Raw genomic sequence first — 26603 nt, 5'->3', positions numbered from 1 at the left:
GTGGGGAAGCTGGGGGACTCCTGGAGCCCACAGTCCCTGACATGTAAGAGGGAGCAGCGCTTGCAGAATTCTGATGGCCTGGGCCGCACTCGACCCATGACACTGTGTGCCACAGTCCCCTTGGGACTCTATTGGGAATTCAGGATGTGTCATCCCATAAGAAAAACAAATGGAACCAACATCGGTCAGGTCCCAGACCAGCCCCCCTGGGCCATAGTGTATCTGGGACTCACAGGGACAGCTTTGGGGGGTCCACCCACCCAATCGTGACTGGAGGAAGCTGGCCTCCTTGCCCCACCCAGGACAGCAGGACACGTGTCCCCCAGGACCAAGAGTGGTGGCTCTCAGCCCCCCAGCCTGCCTGTGAGCTGCACAGACTGGGGAGCTCTTTGTCTGATCTGCCACTGAGAGCCCCAATCCGGTGACAAGTGAAATGTTATGGTGCTTGTAGCAAGCTACAAACTTTGCGGACCAGGTCATCACCTCCAGCCAGAGGGAAAACAAAGGAACTCGGATACGGAGCAGGTGTTGAAACAGAAGGACCTGACGGGCTCAGACACGTGACTCTTCTGCTGTCACAAGGCTCCACTGACTGTACATGTGGCCCCAAGGCCTGGAGTTCAGGCTCCCTTAGGAGTCCCCACGAATTCAACGCAGAGCCGCACGTAAGCACAGGGCATTTCTAAGTGAAAACCTCCTAGCACATCGGCTGTGCCCATTTCATTAAGAGCACAAGGCCTGTGTCCATCTACCCGGGACACCGTGCGCTCTGTCAACGTGCCTCCCCAAGCAGGGCCATCTGCAGTGGCGGTGTGGCGGTGTCCTGCCGTGGCCCTCGTCGCCCGTCCCCAGGGCCGTGGCCAGGTCTGGCCCGGCCGGCCGCACTCACCACTGCACCACGGGCGTGGGGAAGCCTTGCACGGTGAAGCACAGCTTCACAGACGTCCTCTCCCAGACCGTGTGGGACCTCAGCCGCACCAGGATCTCAGGGGCCCGTCGCATCCGCTCCTCGAACGTGTGCCTCTCCCAGGCCAGCCTGTCCTCCTCCTGTCCCAGGAAGCAGGCACAGGTTAGGGCATGGCAAGGGGACGCGCCACGTGGGCAAGCAGGGCTGTCTGCCCTCAGCCACAGGAAGGCCATGCTGACCAACTGCCACGTGGCCCGAGCCCCCCGAGCCCGAGCCCCGAGCCCCGCCTACCATCTGCTGAAGGGCGTATTTGTCCAACTTGTCCCGAGCCTGCGAGCGTGCCAGGTGTACACTTCCCTCCAGCTCCGCAAGCTCCCGGAGAAAACGCTCCCGCTTGGCCTCTCCATAGGAAGCCACCAGGGACTGGTACCTATGGGGGCGAAGACAGAACGTGACTGTTGGGATGAGGAAAAGGGTGCGTGCTCACTGAAGGTGTATGTGTGTGTCTTGGTGACACCCTCATGCCAAACTGGTGGGAGCCGTCCACATGGCCGCCCTGTACCAGCAGGAGTCACGTGCACGGGAGGCTCCGTCAACACGCGTCCAAGAAAGGAGTGGGCCTTCTTTCTGTCGTGGTCCCACTACATCACAGTGACAGAAAGGACGCGTCTGCTCAGGCCTCTCACTGTCACGAGCTGTTCACAGGTCAGCCGTCCTGCCCTGAAGCTGTTTGAAACATCCATGTGCGGGGCACAGACAGGGGGCCTCCATTTATCCGGGAGTCACCACCGGCCTCCCCACTATGAAATAAGCATTTGAGCTGGACATTCTCCCCCACCCGAGCCCGAGCCCTGGGATTCAGCTCATGGAGAAAACCCTCCTGCTGGCCTGTGACGAGCCCGCAGAACACGGCAGCCATGCAGTCACGCCATTCGCCATGCATATGAGCTAATGACAAGCCTTGGGACGGACGGGACGGGGAGCGTGTCTCTCTGGGACAAACAAAGACAACAGATTGGCCCAGATGTGCTGAGAGCCTTCCCAGTGCCTCCTGCTGTGTTTTACAGGAAGACATTGCAGTAACTCAGCCTGTGAACCCACAACTTCACCTTTCGCAAAGTTGCCATTTGTTCCAGGAAACTTACGTCTACAGGGGAGGGGAATAAAGAAGTGTGTTCCACGAATCCCTTTAACTCTTAAATCAGCGCTCAGTGCTCATCCCTCCCCCGCCCCCTGCAGGGCAGGGACAAAGCAGGAAGTGACACCGTATCAGGGAACTAGCCCAACTCAGCAAACCCGCCACTTCCTGGGATTTAGTTTTGAAGGAAGAAAGAACTAAGGGCAAAAAGAGCTTTCACGTGACAGGTGTGCACGTGCGTTGAGAACAACACTCTGTGAGTCTCTGAGAGCACAGTTCCAGAAGACGACAGTGGGCTCAGCGCCCAGCGGGCAGCAGCCCGCCCTCACCAGGATGGCTGGAAAGACATGCATGACCGTGAGCAAGCACATTCTGCCAGTGGATTTACTGCTGTGACCGAAGAGCCCTCTGCGCTTTAGGAAGATTCCAAGGGCCACGATTGTCACAAAGCCAATTTTTCTGAAACCATATGAATTACGGTCACCTACTCCCTGACTGTTCAAACGAATGGACATATACTTTCCGTATTTCACGCCTGGGGAAACTGAGCAATGGGAAGTTTATGCAACAAGTGTGAGGCCACGCCACGTATAACCGACAAAGTGAAATGATAAAGCTCAAGACGCCTCACTCCCCAGGCCAAAACTTAAATATAGATAGAACCCTTTTTTAAATAAGACAATACAAAAAAAATCCATATTTTTTTTAAACGTACACATTTCAAAGTGATCCTTTTACAAAAGAAGTCTTCGCTTCACGATAAAATTATGTAGCCAATTCCCATGAGGCATTTAAAAGACGGTTCAAATTTTTAAAAATAAGGATTCATCTTCTCAGCTACATGTTGATTTTATTAAACAGATTCCTTGGTTACAGTGTAACTTTCAAAATGAAACTCTTTACCCAAATCTCACTTTTCCTTCAGGTTTTAAGTGTGCTAGAGAAATAGAAAAAAAACCTCCTAGAAGCAAATAGCAGGGGAGGTAAAGGGGAAAAACACAGCAGGTATCAGAAGGCGCGTTCACAGGAATTTACCTGTTTTGTTCTTAAAACACCAGAGTAAGATACCACCTGTTTCTCTGTGATCTAGAAGTAATCTGGGGACTGATGTTCTTACTAATCCATCTCATTCCTCCGACATTTTCCCAGGAGCTGAGACCATTGAAATGTGGGGTGTGACCATTTTTGGAGCCCTTCACACTTAGTTTCCACAGGGACAGCTGGTGGAAACCCTAACCCCTCTCTGGAAAATTGTCTTGCTTGAGTCTCCACCCCTCCACACTGTTCTTTACCAGCTAGACAGGCTGTTGGTGGAAATGCAAAATTAACTTCAAACAGTTAGGTCTTGATGCTTTCAACTGTGAGCATCCTGTTTGTGGAAAACCTGAGTCCGTGGGGGACAGCCAGCGACAGACGGAGACCACAGGCCTACGGCCACGTGCATGGGCCGTGGGTCCCCGGCCGTGGGCCACACTGTTCTCTTCTGCAAACAAAGGGGAAACTTAATGCCAAGTGGTTTGTCAGGCTTAACTGAGACAAGGATGGCGAGGAAAGCAGGAGCTTATGGCTTTGACTCCAAGCGAGAGGCACCTTTCCTGTCCTCTCAGGCTCCCTGTCAACCAGCGCCCCTGACTCCCAGCTCTGACCTGCTGAGCCCTTCCTGTTCCCCGGGTGGGACGCATGGGCTTCTGCAGCCCTGACGGCGGGTGGTCTGAGAGAGGACAGAGCGGTCACCTTCTTTTGCTTTGCTGCTCGTCTTCCTCGTCCTCCTCCGCGGAGCTCAGCCTCTTGGCACACAGCCTGCAGGTGGTCCCCGCCAGCGACATCCGGCTGGCAGCCCCCTGGGAGGACGCCTGCTGAGTAGAGGACCTCTGGGAGGACGCCTGCTGAGTAGAGGACCTCTGGGAGGACGAGCGGCTGGAAGCACGCCTTGATGGACAGTGGAAACAATCAGGCACAGACGAGTATAAAACTGTATCGCAACAGACAACACCGCTTTTTTCCTACACACCACAAGCCGCCCTTGAAGCATACACACCTGCCACAGGCGCACACACATGCGTGCCCGTGCTTACCTGCACATCCCCTTTGTACACAACACAAACGCAGTGCACACACAGGCACACTCACACGTGTGCGTGTGCACAGACACGCCTGCACAGGCATACACACGTGTGCACAAGTGCACACACAGGCACACATGATGTGCACCTTCAAACCTACATCCGTCTGCAGCCCACTGAGCCCATCCTCAGAAGGACGGGTGACAGACAGCTTCCCCAGCACCCCGGCCACCTCCCCTCAGGGCCAGCGAGCGCCTGCCACAGCCCTGGCCCAGAGCCACGATTATATATATCTTAAGGGACTCGAAGCTCCCGAGGCTGTTGGGAGGGGTGATGAATGTTTGGCTTTGTTTGTTACAGGAATGGCCACCACGTACCAGGACCACGGGCATTTCTAAATATAGGGTGTTGGGGACATGTGCGTAAGATCCTAGGGCAGAGCGTGCCCTGCTAGCAGCGTCTTTCATGCTTTTGCTCAACCTTCCAATCGGCCCATTAAAGCTGCAGACCTGGTGCTGACTGGGCGGGGCTGCAGCTCCCTGAGGAGAGGACACTGTGCTTTATAAGAACCCCGGCCTGTTATGCACTGAATCAACTCACCTCTTGCTACTTAACTACTAATGTAGCAAGTTGACTGTCCATATCAGCTTCCACCCCATCTTTACTCTGCCAACCCATAACCTCTCTCCCACTGACATCTTTCCGGTTGTTTCACTTCCCACTGCCTCTGCTTCCTGGTGGTTTGTTAGATTCCAGTTCTAGAATATGTGTGAAGAATAAAGTCAAGGAGCACTTATTAAAAGTTCCCTGCCATCTGATCTAATCCAGGGCTCAGAGCCAGTCTCCCAGGACCTACCAGGACCTACCAGCACCTACCAGGCTCTACCAGGACCTACCAGCACCTACCAGGCTCTACCAGGATGCCGTGAGGCACTGTGCAGGCAGCTCTCTGCCCAGCCGGGTTAGCCACGTCCCCCTCTGGCATTGAACATGGTCATCAGGAAGCATTGCCATCTCTGACCCTCCCAAAACCAGTTCACTCCAGGTTTCAGGACACTGGATAAAGCTTCCTGCCTTTACACATCAAACACCCGTATTCAAATCTCTCTGAGTCTAATCAGTGAATTTCAACTTACATTTTCGCCGAATATTCATTCAGAAGATACCTCGTTTGAATATTACGATATGACTGGTCAAAGTGTTTGTGTCTCTTTTGGTAGAAGGGCACGGCAACAAGTGACATCTTGGTGTATGCCTGCAAATAAAAAGTAACAAGCAGCAGTGAGGGCCTTGTCAAATGGAGCCCATTTCCCGCAATTTCCACACTAATATGTATTGTTCCAAAGGGGGAATCAACTCCAATGAGCAAAACCCATTGGGGGGGGGGTGGATGAAAGGAAGGTTGTATCAGCACAAATAACGTTGGACTAGGAGCCCAGCTGGCTAGTGAGCTTCCTGGGACCCGATTTCATTTTTTATTTGCTTCCATAACCATTAGCAGATTGGGCTATGTGTTTCATTTCATTGTGAACTCAACAAATATTTGTAGAATACCTAGTTTGTTCAAGACAATGTAAGTGATAAGGATAAAATAATTAAAACACAGATTAGAACAGTGAACAAATACTTAGAATACAAGAGGAGAGAGACACAAAATGTTCCGTGAAATGAGAAGGGGCCCATGAAACTGGAGAGGAGCAGCCAGAAGAGGTCCCCTGTGGTGGGTGACATTTGAGACGGGTAGGCTGCCAGGCGGAGGTGGGGGCGGGAAGACGGGCTCCTGTGAGGAGGAGGCTCTCAGGGGATTTGAGGAGGCGTGAGGAGAAATCCCTCTGGGAAGACGGTGACCACACATGGCAGCTTTCTGTGCTGCCTCAGGAGCTAGGAGCCTCCGCTGCTTGAAATGGGGCTTGAAAAAAGGAATCGGTCCCCAGGATGCCTTCCAGAATCATTCTCCCAAAACTACACCTCACATGTTACCTGTAAACCTGCTCAGATGGGACGGGCAGGGAGTGGGGACTGAGCCCAGCATGAAAGCTTGGGGGGTGTGGGGAAGTGAGCACGTTTGGTCAAATTCTCCCAAAAAAGAGATAGTTGCTACCCGTCTGGGCCAGGACCTGGGAGTCTGAAATACTGCAGGTATTAGACACAGCCATTTGCTACATATGTTCATCCAAAATAAATAAAATGCCAACGTAGTGAGTTATTTGGCTATATCTAATAATAATGTATTCCCAAAGCTCTGTGATTATTAATTCCTCACATAAAGAGGCAAAAGAACTCCAAATCTGAGCTCCATTTTTGCCATTTGTGTTTGAAACAATCTGCCTTGATTTAAAGAAGGAGCTCTCGGGCAAGGCCACGTGGCTCAGCTGCCGGGGACGTCACTCACACAGGACAACAAGAAGGAGACCAGCCGTGGAAGCAGCAGGTCAAGCTCGGTCCTGCTCGGGGCTGGACCGTCTCACCATCACATCCCACCCAGTAGCTCCTGAGTGAACATTAGAAAACTGGCCAAAACACACAGTGCGCTCCTCAGGGCCAATTCCCTTTAGACGGCAATGTCCCAGAACCACAGACTCACAGAGCGTAGATGGGTCCTAAGACTGCTCCAAACCCCTGTGCTCTGGGGAAGGGCTGACTGCGATGGCCAGAGACGCGAGACGAGTTCCGCAGAGACGGACAGCAAGGGTCATCACACGTCTCTCTGATCCTTATGCTTTCCCACACTAACTTATCTGTGATTCCTCTTAAAAGGCAGCTAGTCAACCACCCACCAGGAATCCATTGAGGGTCCAGCATGTGTACTGCAGCGTGTAAATTTGATTACACAGATGGAACACAGAATGCAGTAAAAATGTATCCCCTCCACCCCACCGCAGTTTTCAAAGAGGTACGTAATGAAAAGGGCACAGGTTTTGACATCTGCTAGACCTGGGGTGCAGTTCTGACTCAGCACTTTCACCAGCCTTGGGCTAACGTCTCAGCCTCTAACTCTGATATGATGGTGGCACTGTGCTTGGTCCACAGAAACGAACAACCGGAACTGGCGGCTGCCCCTGTCACGCTGTGAATTTTGTTATTGTCATTGTTGAGTTGAATTCTGCAGGTAGGAAAAGGTATCTGAAAAAATGCATCTCTCACTTTAATATCTGAAAGGCCTAAAATTGCATGTAAGTGCGATTGCCAATGGCCCATCCAATCTGTTTGTATTTCTTGGCAAAGGGAAGAGCCCAAAATGGCCTCAGTGAGAGGAGAGGATAAGCTATCTTGACATGTCTCCACTGTGGCCTTGGCACCCCCAGGAGAGGGTGTGCACGCTTGGCAGGACCATGCCCTTGTTTTGAACATGAAACGGCCAGGCAAGGTCAGCCCTGCTTGCAGCCAGTGGCCAACTCCCCTTCAACTCGCTTACGGCATCCTGTCTGGGGCTCCAGCGCCATCAGCACATCACGTATCACTGGCTGACCTTGGCGCCTGGCCGCTTGGGCCTGGACGACCTCAGGCAAGGATGTGCCCTCTGGTGGTTAGGATGTGGAGCTGAAAGCCGGTGGGCGAGGTCTGCGTGACTCGCTCTGACACGCAGACTTTCTGGAGCCGTTTCCCCCAAGAGCACGTTGGACTACGGTAGGGACGGAACACCCTACTGTGTTATCACATTCTCTGCTCACTTCATGAAACACCGCACTGAGGGCCTTCAGAATCGGGTTCAGAGGACCGCAAATGCAGTTTCATCAGTTCTCCCGCTTTTCCTTCTAAACACGAGCGCGTGCTGAGCGCCTGGATAGTGGACCCATCACCTCTCAGGGAGGGAGCACCTGAGACTGTCCTTGCTCCAAGGACAGCAGCCAGCTCACGTGCAACGCTTTCTCACCCCACGTGCCTACAGACTTTCGTCAACCTCATACCCAAACCAGACATGCTGGCAGAGCACAGGCAGCCTCGAGCCCACTCCGGGCACTTGTTTGAGCTCTGCCCCTTCTTTTCACCACTCAGAGCTGCCCGGCACTCGCTGGCTGCCTCCAGGCCGAGGTCAGGAGCTCTCTGGGAAGCTGGTCCACATGGGCTGCCCGGCACTTAATGAGGACCCACGGAGACAACCAAAGCGAACTGGGGGCCGGGATTCCAGCAGTGATAGGTACCCATCCATCTCGTGGCTGAGAGACGAGGGCCCTGACGAGGGGGCAGCCAGTATTCCTCAGCTCCAGTGGTGACTCCATCTATGGTTTAAAACCTAGTGGCTACAAACCACCGCTAGCCCTAACCATCCTCAACTCCCCAAAATGCAGAGAACGTATTCTAAACACACAGGTTTGGGTGGTTTGCAACAAATTATAACTGAACTTATACAACCTGACATGTATGATCTCATTCTGTCCTGGTTGGACTCTCGACCTTACCTGTGAGGAAACAGGGTGACAATAAGCTGCCCGGGTGACTGGTTTGCCCGTGACAGAGCCGGTGTCGCAGCCCTCACTCTGACTGAGCCCCCAGGCGCCTGCCAGCACTGCCCGCTGCTCACAGAATGCCCCTGACACGTTTGGGAGTTGTGACAGCGAAGTGGAACCTGAGCCCGCCCACGGCCAGGGACTCTGGGGCATGCTCGGGCCTAATCCCTTCCTGTGGAGGAGATTTGGAAGCCATCTTTCATGTCACCAAGAAGGGTTTTAATTTCTGAAAATGTTTCAACCACGATGCACTTATTTCCATTTAGTAAAAGAAATTACGGATTGTGCAGCGAAAGATGTCAGAGTCAACGACCACCCCAAATTAAGGCTTTTCCAGGGAACAGGAAGGATCCCTTGGCACCTGCAGTTGGCCTGTTCCCCAAGTGACTAGGCTCTTGGTTCCCAAGACTTATCCCAGCTCGTTCCCACTGGGAACCACGTTCCCCAAAGGTCTTTCAAACGACTTAGCACCCAAAGTAAAGATACCAGCACAAAATAACTGTTAAAGCCATCGTTCGTGCTAAGTCCAGTAAGGTTTGCCATCCAATTTCTGGTGGCTAATTCTGAAGTGTTCCCCAGACCACCTTTGGGACCCAGGCAGGACGGACCGAAGGGTGTAGTCATTCCCCACCCTCCACTCAGGCACATGGAGTTAGATCAGAACCAGTAATGTGTGACTTCCTGCACAGCAGAGCTCGCCAACAACCCAGGCAGTTTCACAAATTGAGAGGATTAAAAACAAATCAACAGTTACAAAAATATTTCACTCCATAAAATTTTGCTGAGAGTCTCCTTCTTTGGGGTTTTTGTAAAGAGCAGGCATGTAGGTGATGGTCCCTGATTCAATGAGAGCTTTGTGCACATTCGCCCCAATGTAAGCCAGGCTCGGTTTATAGAAGAGCCTCTGCAAGTCCCCTGTGTCCACTTGCCCCTCGAGGCCTGTCTGACTCGTCCTCAGTAAGAAAGGACCGTGAAACTGAAGGGCAGCAAGGACAGCACCTGCCACTCCTGCCTCCCCCGCCCCTGCCTGGCTGCCCCCTCCCAGACCTGGCTGCCCCCTCCCAGACCTGGCTGCCCCCTCCCAGACCTATCTGCCCCCTCCCAGACCTGGCTGCCCCCTCCCAGACCTATCTGCCCCCTCCCAGACCTGGCTGCCCCACTCCCCCGCCTGGCTGCCCCCTCCCAGACCTGGCTGCCCCCTCCCAGACCTGGCTGCCCCACTCCCCCGCCTGGCTGCCCCCTCCCAGACCTGGCTGCCCCCTCCCAGACCTATCTGCCCCCTCCCAGACCTGGCTGCCCCTCCCAGACCTGGCTGCCCCTCCCAGACCTGGCTGCCCCTCCCAGACCTATCTGCCCCTCCCAGACCTATCTGCCCCTCCCAGACCTATCTGCCCCTATCAGACCTATCTGCCCTCTCCCAGACCTATCTGCCCCCTCCCAGACCTGGCTGCCCCCTCCCAGACCTATCTGCCCCACTCCCCTGCCTGTCTGCCCCCTCCCAGACCTATCTGCTCCCTCCCAGACCTGGCTGCCCCCTCCCAGACCTGGCTGCCCCCTCCCAGGCCAGCTGGCAGGGACCCAAGTTCACTGTCTGTTTGGCAGCAGAGTCAAACAGCTGGGGGGCACGGCTGGGGGGCTCGGCTGCCGGTGGGACCTCGCACCAGAGCACAGAGCACAGAGCAGAGAACAGCCACGAGAACAGGCAGTTCTGTCGGGAACCCTGGAAACGTGGGCGAGCAGAAGTGTTTTCCTTCCAGATGCTGTAGTCTACGTCTACAATAAATGACCCCAGTTCCTTTTTTTCTTAAGAAAAACTCCAATTTTATTTCACACCTTTTGAAACCTGCACTTTCCTCACAAATCCTTTCATTCTGAGACCCGTGGAAATTGCAGATGTCAGTCCGCCGCCCCGGGACCCGAGGGCCAGCCAGAGACGAGGCTGTGGCACGGGGATGCCGGGGGTGTGGGGACAGTAGGACCAGGAAGACCACGACCGCGGGAAGCGGAGGAAACCCTATGATCTCGCCACGAAGCACAGGCTCAGATCTAATTATCTGCTTTTTCTCCCGTGCAGCACAGCGCGTGCAGGTGAACTCTTCCTCGGCCTGAAATGGGTCCACCCGGAATCCTGAGCGCAACCAGCTGTTGCAGACGTCACTGTTCCTTCCTCCAAAGCCCCGAATTAGTAAAGGAAAGAAGAAAAGGAAACTTACCCAGAGAGAAAGGAAAGCTGCAAAGAAGAGAGAGGCTCTGCCTGCTCAGCTCACCGGCCTCCAGGCTCTGGCCGAGGACAGCCAAGCCGCGTCCCCTCCACGCCTGCCCCGCCCTCCCATCTATGGCCAAGAAGGAGCTATATATAGACACATGGGACTGCTCACCCCAAACTGATCCCCGCATTGTAAATCATCAGCCTGATCTGAAGAGGAAAAAACTCTCATTCCAATTGGAAAAACTCAGAAGTGACAAGTGTCTGTCCTGAATCACAAAGTGCATTTTCCTTTGCCCGGGAAACTGTGTGACGATTCAGCTACCAACCCAGAAAAGGAGGGCAGGATATGACACTTCAATGCATTTTAACTTTTACACGCCAATTCCCAGACTTATTTTCAATCCTTTGAGCCACAGGTCCCCTGGCACATACACTGACATTTCCAGAGGAGCCCTAAGCCACAACGGGATGTAGTCAGCATTTTACCTTTGTCAGCGAGAGAGCCGCTGGCCATGAGGAGGGGAGGGGCCTCTGCAGCTGGTGCCTGATGGCTTTTAAATTTCAAAAAACCGCTTGTTCAGGCTTTCTCTTGGTTTTATCCTGGGGTCACGACTGCCTGCCTAAAAGAGGACCATGCGTGGTCGGCAAATCACGCCTTATTTATAGTTATGACCACAGACAACACTGCATCGAGCCACCCAGATAACTGCAGTGTTCCCATCTTTTTGCACAGCATGTGTCCAAATATAAATAAAACAGGACTGACAGGACTGGGGTTGGAACCTGGTGCCTGCACCCGAGAGGACGGGCCCAGGGGGCACCCTGATCTCACACTTCAGAGAACGTGTCCCATCTCAGCTCTCCACAAAGAGGCCAGCTGGTCCACTTCTTTGGGGCTCTGTTTCCCATCTGGAAAACATGTGTAGTAACAATCATCTTGCAGGATTTTGTAAAAATTAGAGAATACAATCTATGGGAAGTGCCTGGGAGCCTTAAAAATCTCCACGTTCCACATCTGGTTTATCAGAACGTAGCCAGGGACCAGCCAAACACATGATGAATGTGTGAGCTGAGTACCACAGACACAGAGTGAAGGCCATTTCCTTTACTGCTCGGAAAGGCCCTTGCAAACGTCCTCACTCGGGGACTAAATATGTTTATTTGGGGTCTAATTCTCCTACATATTCTAATGGGTAGCAAATAAACACAGCAGCTGACGTGTTACAGCTGTTTGTCAGCGTCCCCTCCTTAAGGAAACCAATGCTGCCCTCATGAGGTCCCCATAACGCATAGGGACCATTACAATACCCCGTCTCCTATCAGATGGCATCTCAGCGGTCCAGGCCCCACCCCAACCACTCATGAGAAAACAACGTCACTCCCGGGAGGGACAGTCTCCTGAAGGAACCCCGAGGCCACCAGCTCCCCACCCTCATTTAAGTTTCAGAATTCCGAGCCTGCCCCTGTGACACAGAAGCCCAACCCTAGGACGCAGCCTCTAAGAAACCCTGGAGCCCTCAGCACTGGGAGTTGGTCATAGCAGGCCGCTGGCAGGATATAGATTAGCAGGGAGAAATTGCCAACACGTTTCTAAACTTGTTGAAAACTATAAACCCACAGGCACAAGAAGCTCAATAAACATCAAGCTGAAGCAACATGAATAAAACTATACCAAGTCACGTCATAATCCAAGTGCTTAAAACCCATGACTCAGAGGAAAGCTTCAAAGCAAGAAGAGAAAAAAGGTATATTGTGTACAAAGAAACAAAGAGAAGAACGACAGTAGACTTTCATCAGAAATAATGCAAACCAGAAGACAGCAAGAGAAAAAAGAATCCTACATCCACAGCCTGGCCTCTCATTCCACCTGCTTCCAGCCACCCCAGAAGTTGTACTTCCCACGCTGCTTTCCCTCCCCCACACCTCATGGGCCGGCAGAATGGCTCCCGCAGAGAAAGGAGGCAAGAAGCAGCGCCGTCCTGCCACGAACGAGGTAGTAACCAGAGAAGACGCCATCAACGCTCATAAGCACGTCCGTGGAGTGGGCTTCAGAAGCGTGCCCCGCGGGCACTCACAGAGACGCAGGAATGGCCGTGAAGGAGATGGGAACCCCAGATGTGCATGTGGACGCCAGACTGCACACAGCTGCCTAGGCCAGAGGAGTAAGGACTGTCCCATAGCTCAGCCGGGTGGGGCTGTCCAGGAAGCGTCATGGGGACGAAGACTCACCAAATAAGCTCTAGGCGTTGGTTACCTGCGTACCTGCCACAACTTTCAAAAACCTACAAACAGTTAATGTGGATGAGAATTAACTGCTGATTGCTGAATAAAATTATAAAACTGACAAGAAAAAAGAAAAACTCTATATCCACACACACACACACAAATCTCAAAAACGAAGGTGACCCCCTCCCCAGCCAGGGTGGTGTGAGCGGAGACCAGGGGAGCCGGCACTAAGGAGGCCGCCCTGCCACACGCAGCCCCAGGGCGCCCACCAGGCAGCCCCCTCCTTCTACCAGGACGGCATCCACAGGCCTGCGAACACACGTCTGCAGACATGCGGACTCAGAGCATGGCACCCACAACGTCCCCACTTCCACCCAAAGTTACTTCATACGCGTGCTATGCCATCAGCCAATGGAAGCCAAAGCACAGAAACCCCCTTGGGTCCCATGACCACAGCCACACACCTGCTCCTGGGTTCCCCTTGTCCCCTCTCCCAGGGCCGCTCGGCCCCACCCTGGGCCCCCAGTCCCCAAGCTGCCCTCACCCTCTGCCCTCCATCACTGATTCTCAAGCGCTCCACCTTTGTTCGAATGTTCTCCAAGTCTGTCCTCACCTAAAACCAGAACCCCTTCTCAGCCCCACATTCTGCTACAGCTACTGATCTGTCTTTCACAGCTCAACTTCTGGAAGAGGTGTGCATGGTCACATTTTCCCGTCTCCTCACTCTCCACAAACCCTGTGGCCCATTCCAACTGACCTTCCACTCCTAGCACATCACTCACCAAAATAGCTCAAAGCCACCCATGACCTCACACCCAAGGACATGCTCCCCTCTCAGGTTTCTACACCTCGCACCATCACCTGGTCCAGTTGACTACCCCTCCTTCCTGGAACGTGCGTCCCTTGGCCTCTGCGATTGCATGCCCCATTCTTTCCACTGTGTCTGGCCTTGGCTGGCCCCAGCCCCTCCAGCCACATTAACTGGTGACATTCCTCCCCATGCTGTCGCTCTAAGCATTCTTCTCATCTGTGGCCCCCAACAACAATCCACACTGTGGGGGACCCTGCAGAGGTGAGCTAGGCTCTCACATCAGGCAGCCTCTGCCACCAGCGAGGCAGCTGCTCGAGGATTAAACAGAACCTCCAACTCAACACGTCAAATACTAAATTCTCCCCATCGCTCTCTGTCCGCGTCCCCTCCCCCATGAGCGGCACAAGCCAGAAATCTCGGATGCCTCCCGCAGGCCCCAGGTGTTCTGAACCTTCTTCCTCCCATGCGCCCCTCATGCGGGCCCCTCCTCTCCGGGTCCATTGCTCTCCCCCAGTGCAAGCCCGACGGCCTCCTGCCTGGGATACTGACCCCCCACACGTCTCCGGGTCCTCTGCCTGTACTCCCCAAACTGTGTCCCACACAAACGTCTCAGAAGGCAGAGTGCTCAGTCATCCACACTCTTTAAAGCCATTGATGTCTTAAAATAAAGACAAATATGCTTCATGTGTAAGCCCTCCTCTCGACTTGTAATCACACATTCCTTCCAGCAAGTGTCTGGGTGTTTGGCCGACAGTCCCAGGACACAGCTCAAAACTCGGCACATAAAATACTCTCGACAGATACTTGCCCACCAAGAGACTAAGCCACATGAGTGAGCCTGCTTTAGTATCAGCAAGAAATGGGGTGTAATAAACGCTACGTTCTTGCAGAACTCAAAGCAGCTAGGCTACTGGCATTTTGGGCACTGCTCCACCTATGTGTAATGGAGCCCAAAGTTTTTCCATATTTTGTAAATCCACACTTATCCTTGGAAACCTGGCAGCAAATCGCAGCTGCGTGCCTGGCAGGTGTCATGTGTGCATGTTTGGCATGACCTCCATGGGTCCATCACTTAGGCAGGGTGTGGGGGCTATGTGCCCAGGGCACGTAGCTCACACAGATGTTAGACCTGTGCTCTCTGACTCACAGAGTTCACCTGGACCAGTTAGAGGATGAAAATGTTCATAGCAGGTAAGAGACCCACAGAGGATGTGATAACCCACATAAGAGGAGGAAAGGCTATGGTCGAGGTCATTTACGGTTTGTGAAGGCAAACAAAATTCTACATCGTGGCAAAATTCAAAACGCTAATGTGATCCTTACACAACAGTCACAGTTACGTTTCAACACTGAGAGCTGCCTGCCGGAGTCAGTACTGAACGCACTGTGCCTTCCTTCAAAACCATCTGTGCCAAGGTTTGTTCAGAGGTGGCAGCTGGTTCAGGTCCGTCCCTCACCTGGACTAAACGGGGCTTTGCACACCATAAAAGCTCAAGAAATACACTTTTGATTAAATGTGACAGCGTGGCTTTATCCTGTAGGCTCTGTTTACAGGTTTCCATTTACAGATGGGGCCCCCAATTAACAGGAAGTTTATCTCTATGAATCCCTTAGATAATGACAAGCAGAGTGAAGTCTGGCCAAGCCTGAGCTGGTCGCCAAGGGCGCTGCTCCAGGCCTGGTGTCACGCTCGTTTGTTCGCCTGGTGTAGAAGCTACGTGACCCAGGCAGAGTCTCTTCAGCTGCCTGGGCCTTGGGAGTTGGATTAGAAGATCCTTGTTTCAGCCCCGAGACACTCTGGTTTCAGCCCGGAATGACCGTGCCTAGGGAAGGGTGCATTACCACACACGACCAGGGTCACCAGCTGCCTGGCTCAGAGCCAGATCCAGGACACAGGAACCAGCACATAGGCCGGACATGCTGAGCGGATGCCATTCTAAAAGCACTCACTGACAATGCCACCCAGCCACGTGCTCACAGAACAGTGGCTGTCACACAATAAAAGGGATGGAAGGCACAGAACCCATGCAGCTGGCAGGGGTGGCCCTGTCCTCGTGTCCCAGGTTCAGGAGAGGGTGGGTGTGGTGGAAAGAGCGAGATAGGATGAGGGCCAGCCTGCAAAGGACTCTCAGAACAGGACAGAACCCTGGCTGTCATCCTGCCCCGACCCCCTCTGCACCCTACAAATGAGCAAACTGAGATCCAAAGAGGGGGAGAAATGGCCAACGTCACATGCCATGTAGTGGGTTTGAACAAAAATTCAAAATCTTTGTTTCTAGACCTCGTGATTTAGCCTCCAGGGAGGGGCTGGTTCCCACAGGGGGTGGATGGAGCCAGGTCAAGGTCAAGGCCAGGATCCAGTTCAGCACATGACTTGACCAAACCTGTGCGGGGGGCGGGGATCCCTGCAACCAGGGAGAGTCATGGGGTGGCGTGTACATAGGTCAGGTCAGCTGAGACGCTCGTCTCAACAGGGGGCATCACAAACGGGCTCTGAGGTCAAGCTCTTTTCAACGCATGGAGGTCAGAAACGGTCGCTAGGATCCGGAGCTGCTCAGTTTGACTGCTCGCCACAGTTGTGTTGTCTCCTCGTTCCCAGGAGCACAACACAGGGGGAATGGGGCAGCGTGACAAGATGTGGGCCCAGAAACTCGCTCTGAGGCGCTTGAACAAGACACGGCGAGGGAACACAGCATCGCCCCAGGACGCGACCCGGGTTTACTTGAAATCACCAGTATGCTGTGTCCGGTTTCCCTGGGGATTCCTGGGCAAGCTGAACGTCATGCCACGGACAGCTGTGCGTCCCCAGATACAACCAAGAACCGCGGCTCTTCTGCCAGCATAACGATGCGATGCAGGATTGTCAGCGTTAGGCCACCGTCCAGACAGCACGCGCCCCGCACCTCAGACAGCTAAGCTTTGAGCTCCGGTCCAGTCTACAAAGACACCTGCCCACTCCTGGGGGGCCCATTCCTGGGGGGGGGGGGGCTGCTCCCCTGCCCTTCCTCAGGCACCTGTGCTCCTGCTGACCTAGATGGTCCCCTGGGACTGGCCACCACAGGACTGTCCTCCCCAGGGTTCTACGGCAGCTTACATAGGCACCTGGCAGGTCATCCTGGGTCCACCGCCATTACTCGAAGTGCACCTGTCAATCCATAGCTGACTGTCCGGTGCTAAAGCCAATAGCGGCACAGGACCGGCTTTCCAAGCTTGCATCCTGCAAGTCACGCAGCGACTGTGGCTAAGCCACGCCCACGAGCTTCTCACGCCCCGCACGTTAAAACCCGTTGAGCTTCGGAAGGCTGTTTTACGCATGTGCGACTTCCTGACATCATGCCTCGGCCGTTTGGAAAATAACAGCTCACTGAGTTACACAGACCTTGCAAATTCCATCATATGGTAGCAAAACTCACGTTGTTAATACAGCCCCAATCTCATCAGTGCTGTGAAGGTAATTTCGACTCCGAGACTCTCTAAGAGATGTCTGAGCTCTCGCGAGCCTCCGGGCTGCACTTGCAGAACTGCCCCTGCAGCCTCTGGGCCGCTGCGAACCTTCGGGCTCCGGAAATCTTCCCACAGTGAGTATTCCACGTCTGTCCGCTAGATGGAGCACCAAACCAGCAGAACCACCTCTGCCCCTCTGAGGAGGAGAAATCTTTTAAGATTTTCTTAGAAAAATGTCAATTTCCTAAATTTAGATGAATATCAATTCCTTTAAGAAGAAATTCCAAAGCCCTTTATAGGACAGAGGAAAAACATTATAAACAGTTTAAATAATTGTATTACCAGAATCTTTTGCAATTTTGAAAAAAAAATTACATTAATCTGAACTTGCCTCCAGCTGGTCATACTGATAACACCTGTATCTATCCAGAAACAGTTTAAACATCTCCAAGTGGAGGAATGGCAGGTTAGTTATTTGTAACAACTCTAACACCACAAGTAAGTTTTTAAAAATCTGAAGGTGTGTAGGTGTGGGTGTGGGTGTGTGTGTGTGTGTGTGTGCACTGTGCTGGTTAATTTTGTGTCCGCTTGGCTGGGCCCGGTACCCAGACGTTTGGTGACAGGCCAGCCTGCATGTTGTTGAGAAGGTATGTGTAGAAGGGACTACCACTTAAATGGTGGGCTCTGAGTGCAGCAGACAGCCCTCCACATGGGGGGTGGGCCTCATCCAATCAGTTGAAGGCCTTGACAGAAAAAGACTGCGGTCCCTGAGGAGGAGGGACGGCTGCCAGCAGAGCACGTCTGGATCCAAACTGCAGCTCTTCCCTGGGTCTCCAGCCTGCCGCCCACCCTGCAGATTTTAGGTTTGCTTCCAAGCCCCACAATCATATGAGCCAATTCCTTACAACAGACCTCTCTCTAGGCCTGGTTTGTACTTTGCTTTTATGTTTCACATCCTGTGGACTCTGTTTCTCTGAAGAAGCCTGACTGCCACACACAGAACTGACGCGGATTCCATAAGGAATACCAGCCTGACGTAGAAGGGAGTAACGAAACCCTGGAAGGTGACTACAGAAACAACTTTTTCCTTGACAGCTCTTGCTGGTTACAAACAACTCTCATTTGACAGCCTCACTTACGAGGGCAGAAATACAAATCCCACCGCTGAAAGGTGAAGAACCCAGTAGGTGACGTCCCCCAGGAACTGCAGAGGTGTGCCTCAGGGTGAGGCGGCGCTAGGAGCAAGACCAGAGCCGGGGGCCATGCCCAGCACCATCAGAGAACCTCAGCCTCGACCCTGGTCCAAGGGAGTCCCACACGAATGGACCCCACCCACCCACCAGATGCCAGCAAAAGGAAATGCAAACAAAATCTGGAAAAAGTACCTCATCTGCAGGGAAAATTATCCCTACCAGTAATTTTCAAATACAGTGGCTAGTTCGTCGCCAAACATAAAAAAACGCACATGAAAACTATTTATGAGAAACAAGACAACAAAAACAGAGACTTCTGTTTTTGCCATTATCGGGCAAACTGTAACACCGATACGCACAGTGTTAGCCATCAGGGACACGTGAATGAAACCCACAGCGAGGTGCCACCGCACAGCCATCATCACGAGGCAGGTAGTGAAAGGTGCTGAGAGGACCTGAGGACACAGCCCGCACACACTGCTGGAGGGGGGTCAGACAATGCACATTTTGGTCCAGGCCACTCCGCGCACCACAGCCCCCACAGCCCACAGCTCCCCCTCTGGGGCCCCAAAGACCCTCGCTCTGGTTCAGCCTCCAGACACCCACAGGGACCACATGCCAGCCTCCTCAGCCACGTGACTTCGTGAGTCTTTTGCTCTTTCAACTACCCGCTTCCTCCAGTGTCCACGATCTGCTTCTAAATGAAAGGGTGGCCACCATGTGTGAGCATGTCCCCAGGAGGGAAGGGTGCCATAGAAACATACCAATGGGAGATTCATGACATAGTTTTAAACATGATTGGAAATTTTAAAGGGAAGGTGTTGGCTCAGTATGGGTTAACAATATGGGGTGTGTGTGGGAACCGGACCCTCTGCTAAGAGCTGGCCGTTCCGATAAAGTATTATCCATGTTTCTGAAAATCTGTCGGGACCAGAGACGCCATGAAAGGAGCCTGTGACATGGGGAGTGTAATGCAGAGGACCTGGGCCTTGGACACCATCAGGGCCTTTCGAGTACCACAGCTGTCCGCTGGCCAAGGGGCACTGAGATGGTGCTGTGTTCACACTGCCACCCCGTCCGTGCAGAGGTCACAGTATGACAGCACCAAGGTCATCACAGAAACTGCCATTGGCTGGTGACCCACACCACAGCCGGTTGGAGCAGGGCAGGTGACTGAGAGGGACTTGGCCAGTGACCGAGGGGGATCTGGTCGGGTGACCGACGGGGACCTGGCCGGGTGACCGAGGGGGACCTGGCCAGGGGACCGAGGGGGATCTGGTCGGGTGACCGACGGGGACCTGGCCGGGTGACCGAGGGGGACCTGGCCAGGGGACCGAGGGGGACCTGGCCGGGTGACTGAGGGGGACCTGGCCGGGGGACCGAGGGGGACCTGGCCGAGAGCTGGAGCCCAAACACGCTGTGGTATAAACCTGGAGAGGCATCACCTCCCGACCCAAATATGAAATAGTCTCAGGGTCACTAAATATTAACATTTCATGTAGCCTTCCTCTCAGACTGATAGTTTTTTATATTGTAAATGCTACATGTAACTTTTCTGGCCTGTCTGTAAGAACTCTGGGCTGGTATTTGGGGTTTTCCAGAAGGCTGTACGCCCCGTTGGTCACAGGAGTCACTTCTGTTCACTCGTTACAGTGACTCAGCACCTCACAGTGGGCAGACAGGAAAGTGGCCTATGGTGCGTTACAGAATTAACATAGCATGTGTCACCGTGGAATTTAACTCATGGCGTGCCACGCTCTACATCTGAAAATAAAAATGCATGCCAGTTATTTAAATGACAAGCATTTGTTGTACATATGCTCTTCAAATAATATTAAATGTACACCCGAGGATTTTGAAAATACTCTACGTGCCTTAATTTATGTCATAGTGGCTGTAATGTCATCTAAAATATTTTGATGTTTCCCTAATTGGGCGTCCTGAAACGTTCTTCACATTTGGTCCCAAAGTGTAATGCTGCATGCACCCAGCAGATGGTGGTGTTGGGCAGGGTCTCCGTGGTTCTTAGGGAACCTTGGAGAGACCAGGAGCCAGATGGGTTCTCACTGAGCACACACCCTCCCTGCTGGGCACACCCAGATTCTGCAAGACCCAGAGGCACAGCTGGAAAAGGACCCAGGGTCAATTGAACTTGACAAAACAGGAGGAAAGAAAACAAGACCCCTCTTACACCCACTTAAGATTAGGCGCGGTTCCACAGACATGCAGACTTACAGGGGGACTTCGTGTAAAAAGCAAAAGAAACAACATAAGAACTGTTTTCAAAACAGAACAGTAGAGGTCGGTGAAGGCCATCGCTGAGGGGCCAGGTCCCCAGCTGGTGTCACCCACCAGGTGTGCTTGCCTGGGTAACTCACACCTCTCAGGGGGGCTTTGTCCTGTTAAATAAATATGCATATATTTGCCTCTGTGATGGGTCACGGTAGTGTCAACTTGACTGGGTTGGGGATGCCCACAGAGCTGGGCAAACACTATTTCCTGTGTGTCCTTGAGGGCATTTCCAGAGAGATTAGCCTTTGAATCAGTGATCTGAGTAAAGTCAATGGGTCTCCCTAATGTGGGTCGGCTTCATCCGACCTGAGCAGCTGGATAGAAAAAAAGGGAGAGTTCCCAGTCTGCCCTCCTCACTCCTGGTTCTAGTCCTCAGACTCGGCTGGAACGTACGCCATCAGCCGTGGGGGCTCCGTCCTTTGAAGGACACCTCTGCCGTCCCTGGGCCTGCAGCCACACAGTCACGGGAGCAAATACCTTATAACAGATCTCTTTCTAGGAAGATCTATAGATATCCTATTGCTTCTGTTGCTCTGGAATCCTGACTAGTACAGCTGACACCTTTTCTAACCAGAAATAACGACCGATGTAAGAAACGTGGGTTGGCAGTGCCGACATCTTAGGGACAGAAGAGGAGGGTGGGTGGGTACGGAGTGTGGAAAGCGTGAGAACACTTGCCCGTGGGTGTCGCTGGCTCACAGCAATGGCCGCCCACTGGTCTGACAGCTCAGAACACACCAGGCGTGTGGGCCAGCACGTTGCTGTCCCCTTACTCCATGTGACAAACGCCCATGTTCCTTATCTGGCTGCATGGACTCTATGTCACAGGAGTCTCGGTGCTTCTTGCTGATGCAATGAAGAATCCAAGGTCAGCAAGCTGTGTCATATGCAAGCAGGGTTTATTAGTGATACGTTCTCAGGGAAGAGAACGGGCCGAGCTGAGGTGGGAGGGGGGCCTCGGCCCCGCTCCCCTCGTCCTGACCGAGGACTTACAGGTTGCTGGGTGGGGCGAGGGAGTTACATGTTGATTTGGTGGGAAAAGTGATGCATGACCTCCGAAGATGGGTGGAGGTCTGTTGACCTCGATCCTTATCTTGCTCCAGACCCCCCTCCTCATCTGTTATTGTAAAAACACAGTCGTGGCTGGAGGCAGTTCACCAAAGCTGGTTACGAGCTTTTTCTGAAGGCACCGCGGACCCCTCCCACCTCTCCTCCTCCTCCGTTTTCTAACTTCTACCTAACACGCCCTGCGTCCCAGCGAGCTGATGTCCTGACATCAGGCCACAGCCGCACGTGGGGAAAGCATGAGCTGCCTACAGGACAGTTCAGTGCCGGCCCCTGTGCAGCTCAGAAGTTCCAGTGGCTGTGTGGGCAGGTAACACAAGTAGTCATTACTGCCGTTTAAAAGCCAGCACAAAGCTGCTATGGGCAGCAAGCGGGTGGCTCTGGGCGGAGCTGCTGCCCTCGGCCTGGCAGCCACCCCCCGGCTTCCACTGCCCCTCCCACTTCACTCAGACACGGGTGGTGATGGGGCAGAGCCTGGGGCCCCATCACTTGTGCCCTGGCATCACTTGTGCCCACACACACACCATGGGACGCTAAGCAGTCATGGCCGGCAGCTGCTGCCTTCTCTAGGGATGTGCGGGCCCAGCTGGTGTCCTTACAGGAAGGACATCGCCTCCCGGCCCCATCCTGTGACTCAGAACACAAAGCTGTCGCCCTGTCACAGAAAGGGACATAAACTTCTCCGCCACCTCAGCCCCTGAGATTAGTCTCTGCTCTCTGCCGGTGACACTCCAGCCACAGGACAAGCGCCGCACTCAGCAGTGACAACCACAGGGACAGTGCCTGTCCTGCAGGAACTCACGGCTAGCAGGACGGCCTAAACAACAGTAAATGACAAGTGCGTGGGGTGACCTGTGGTCAATGCAGTAAGACCAATTTCATTCCCAGTTAACTGTTTTTAAATCACTCGTCTTGGTGAATAATTAGATTATAAGTAAACGGGACAATGACATGTTGTGACAAATGCTATGGAGAAGAGAAGGGAGGCTTTGAAAGGTGACAGGGCCATGGAGAGCAGAGAGCAGCAGCTGTCCTGGGCACAGTGGGACGAGGAGGGCGGAGGCCCCTGCAGAGACCAGGGAGCAGACGCACTCCTGCTGTCTTAAGGAAATACTGGGACAGAGAGGCGGTTGGTAAGTCAAAGCAGAGAAAAGAGAAGGTTCCCAGAGAGGGTCTGTTAATTGGGGGGAGGAGGGGGGAGTTTGTTTGTTTTGTTTTTCCTGCATATTATGATGTCTTAACATCCTAAACCCTTCCTGGCTGGGGAGAGACTGCCCCTCCCAGCCGGCCAGTCCTTAGGGACAGCGAAGGGCCAGCCGGCACACACCTGGATCTGCCATCCACCATCCAGAGCCACCCCCCCACCTACCCGTCTCCCAGCAGACAACACCCCTCTGCCCGAATCACCCAGGGCCCCCAGCACAGCCTCCCAGCTCCATGCCCCGCCTACGGCAACCCCCCAGCTTGCCCGGTAGGTGAGCCTTCTATGGCCACTCAGGCGTCAAGGCTGTGACAGCAGAGGCCCTTGGAAGCACTGTCTGGGCACCACCTGTCTCTACCCCCTTGTCCGGTCCACCTCTCATTCTCCCCAGAAACACAAGCTGACAGCCAGGCCAGTGCCTGTCCCCACACCTGCCAGGCTCAGTCCCTATAGCAGCCTCCCAGAGTGAGTGGCTCTGGTGTCCCTTTCCACCTGGCTCAGTACCACCTTCTCCAGGAAGCCTTCCCAGATCCTCTCCACCAGGGATGCGGCTCTGTTCCGGGCCTGCTCACAGCACGGCACGTCTGCGCTCCCTGGCTACAGCTCGCATCTAACCCATCCCCTCTCCCAGCACAGACAGAATCCACACTTGTTGAAATAACAACTTCTAATGCTTTTGTACTATCCACCCCTTCCCAGAATCTGAGCCTCTGACCCCAAACAGAAGGGCGCTGAATTGTGCCAAGTAGTTGTTTAGTGACTAGACCGAGAGACAGAAAGAAAGGGTGCAGTGGGGGAGGGTCGTCCATTCTTCAGGGCCAAGGGTCAAAGAATGACTTCTGTGACCTACTTACAGATTACTCACATCTTGACCTTCTTTTGAAAAGAAAGCTGCAAGAACATCAAACTAAACCTTTTAATTGTTAACAAAAACTGTAAGGAATTGACAATAAATGCTCTTTTCTGCACTGCAATCACGACTTTAAGCAGCAGAGGCCACTATGAGTCGTCTCACTTGTTCCCTGGACACCAGCTAGAACCAAGGAAACGGAGGAAATTCAGACCCGGAGGTGGGAGGCCAGCAGAAAGAAAGGGCCTTTGTGTTCCCAGCCCCAGTTCCCACAGCCACTTTCACACACACACACAGAAGAAGACAATGGACACTTATCCCTCCGTTTGTTTCCCAGAATCTCAGAGATTCTGTGACAAGCAAGAGGGAAGGGAAAAGCATCTGTATGCAGAGAACTGTGGGGCTGTCAGGGCCCAGGAAAGGAAACAGCAGAACAAGGACACAAAGAAAACCCGGGAGTGGCCGTGGCAACGGGAGGTGCCTTAGCGGCTACTGGTACCGAGCACATCCACTGACAGCGGTGCTTCCGGCAGTGTTTCGGGGGGGTGTTAGGATCCCGCCGTTCCAGGCCTCGGCTCCCTGAGGAGAAGCAGGAAAAGCCCTGCCTTCTGATGTGTCAGCACCCACATTGCTTCTAGGTCACCCTGTGGCTCTCCTGCCTGCCCAGTGAGGGTCGGTTGTGAACACACAGTGACGCCATCTCACGTCTCGTTTCACAAATGCAAAGGAAAGCTGAGTTTAGAGCAGCAGAGGTGACCTCATCCTTCTGAGTCAAACTAAGTTACCACTTGAATCACAGAAACAATCACAAAACGTTTTTTTAAGAGGAAATAGTTCTGAATAGCAGAGGCTGCTGGGCAGCTCCTCAGCTGGGAAGGGGGCCTCGCACCTGACCTCATAATTCTCAGGAAATCTGGAGAAAAGCAGTATTTTTAGGGTACAGATTTGGTATCAAGTTCCCCATATGGCATCCCAGGGTCTGCTGTCTACACCCCAAGAGGACCACGGCCGCCTGTTCTGTGCGTGCAGTAGGCTCACGATGCTGAAACTGTGCTGAAGGCACCAGGGGCATTTCGGGTATGCCAAACATTGTTTTCCTAGATTGTATAAGGAAGCCCAATTCTACTATCTCAAGTTTTAGAGTCTCCAAATTGTGCTGTGCAAGCAGAAGAAAATGTTTCAGAAGGCATTAAAAAGGTTCACATCAAATTTGCAGAAAAGCAAGTGGATTGAGATTTTACCCTCACTAGCCTCTGAGTATCTCCCCCCACTGACCTGCCCACTCTGCTTGAGAACCACGGAGCTGTGGGCAGAGGGTCTGTCCACATAGGGCCCTGGGACACAGGAGCAAACTCGAGCAGCAGCTGGCCCCACAGGCCGCGTCCTGGGAGGACCCCAGGCCCGTGAGAACGCCTGCCTGGGAAAACCGGCCGCTGCAGGACAGCTGTTTGTCCCAGCCACCCCAGGACAGGCCCCATCTGTCCTAGTGCTTCTACTGAAAGGGGCTTATAACTGGGGCTCCTCCCTCTGTCCCTTTGAGATGTGTCTGCACTGCCTACAACCCAGAACAGGAGAGTCATTCCTCTGAAATGGAGTCACCAGGAAGTGCCCCAATCACCAGGGCTGTGGGTCCCAGTCTCCCCAGCCCCTTCACCCTCCCTTTAAATCTCCTGTCACCTCTGCACAAAGGGGAGTGACGTGGCCAGTGGTGGCTGAGTACAACGTGCCACCTCTGTACCTGATGTCTGGCTGCACTGGTCTTGGACGAGGCTCAAAGATCGGGAAACCCGCAGACGCATCCAAGCCTTTGACATGGTGGGAGGCACGGTGGCCGCAGGTGTGTAACGTGTAAGAGACAAATCGCATCCTGGGTCTGGAAGTCTGCTTGATGATTCTTTACAAGAATCCTGCCAAACGCTTAGTCAAGCTTCATGTGGCAGTGACCAAGTGCATGTGTGAAACGTATTATGAAGTGAACTCCTGTGAAGACAGGTTCCACTTCTCGTGAATTTTGTGCAAATCTCAGTTCTGAGTCTGAAAGTGAATTGTTGTTACAGGCTCTGGGGGACGTGGTGAGAGCCCCGCTCTGTGCTACGTGGCTCAGAAAGGCCTTTTGTGCATGGGGGGCTGTTTGCTGCCTCGCTTTGCTGTGGCCCCAGGGTTCCCTCAGTATTTCCTAAGTTGGCACCGCCCTCATCGCCGGATTTCAATGTCCTGCTTACTGTCCAAGTTTGGTTCCTTTCCCTTATCTGGTTTTGTTTTTTTCAGACCATATGTAAGTGTCAGGACACATATGCCATATTCTGATGAATTTTAAGGTTTACATTCATTTTTTTCAATGTTCATGTTACATCCCTGAATGTGACAAAAGGCTTCATCTTTTCAGGTAACACGTCCCTCAGCTGGAGCCCGGCCCCCCCCTACTTCCTCAGGTCTCATGACAGGCCATCCAGTATTTCACCCGGGTTCCTTGTTATAGCTGCTGACCCTTTGTAACTGGTCACTGTGGGACAGACCACATTCCTCATGGTTTATTTGTGTAACTGACTTGAATGTAGGTTTACACAGCTGTGTGTATTAAAAGAACATGTTTTGACATAGTTACTTATACAAAATAGGTTCTTTGCTCTTTTTATAAGAAAAACGTAACAATACATTACGAGATTAGACAGTTTACATATCACAGGTCACTGTTAACAAATAGTAAACATTTACTGGTCAAACTGTTAAAAATGAACCCCCAAATAACAAAGGGT

General features: G+C 53.1%; 1 protein-coding gene across 3 annotated transcripts in view; it reads right to left on the bottom strand.

Annotated features, from left to right (window-relative positions):
- Positions 1–11400, bottom strand: part of MYOM2 (myomesin 2) — a 78980-nt gene extending 67580 nt beyond the window's left edge. The window contains exons 1-5 of one of the 3 annotated variants that reach the window (XM_019737583.2): positions 11252–11400; positions 5245–5363; positions 3780–3974; positions 1199–1337; positions 890–1047 (exon numbers count right to left, since the gene is read on the bottom strand). In XM_019737583.2, the coding sequence (XP_019593142.2) occupies positions 890–1047; positions 1199–1337; positions 3780–3974; positions 5245–5351 (599 nt within the window). In that variant the 5' untranslated portion in view covers positions 5352–5363; positions 11252–11400. Of the gene's footprint in view, positions 1–889; positions 1048–1198; positions 1338–3779; positions 3975–5244; positions 5364–8508; positions 8635–10769; positions 10884–11251 lie in introns of those variants that run through there. The other 2 variants (XM_019737582.2, XM_019737584.2) reach the window with 2 other exon arrangements.
- Between the last annotated feature and the right edge of the window lie 15203 nt (positions 11401–26603).

This window comes from Rhinolophus sinicus, linkage group LG04 (assembly GCF_036562045.2).
Source record: "Rhinolophus sinicus isolate RSC01 linkage group LG04, ASM3656204v1, whole genome shotgun sequence".
NCBI lineage: Eukaryota > Metazoa > Chordata > Mammalia > Chiroptera > Rhinolophidae > Rhinolophus > Rhinolophus sinicus.
This window is presented reverse-complemented; position numbering and strand designations above follow the sequence as displayed.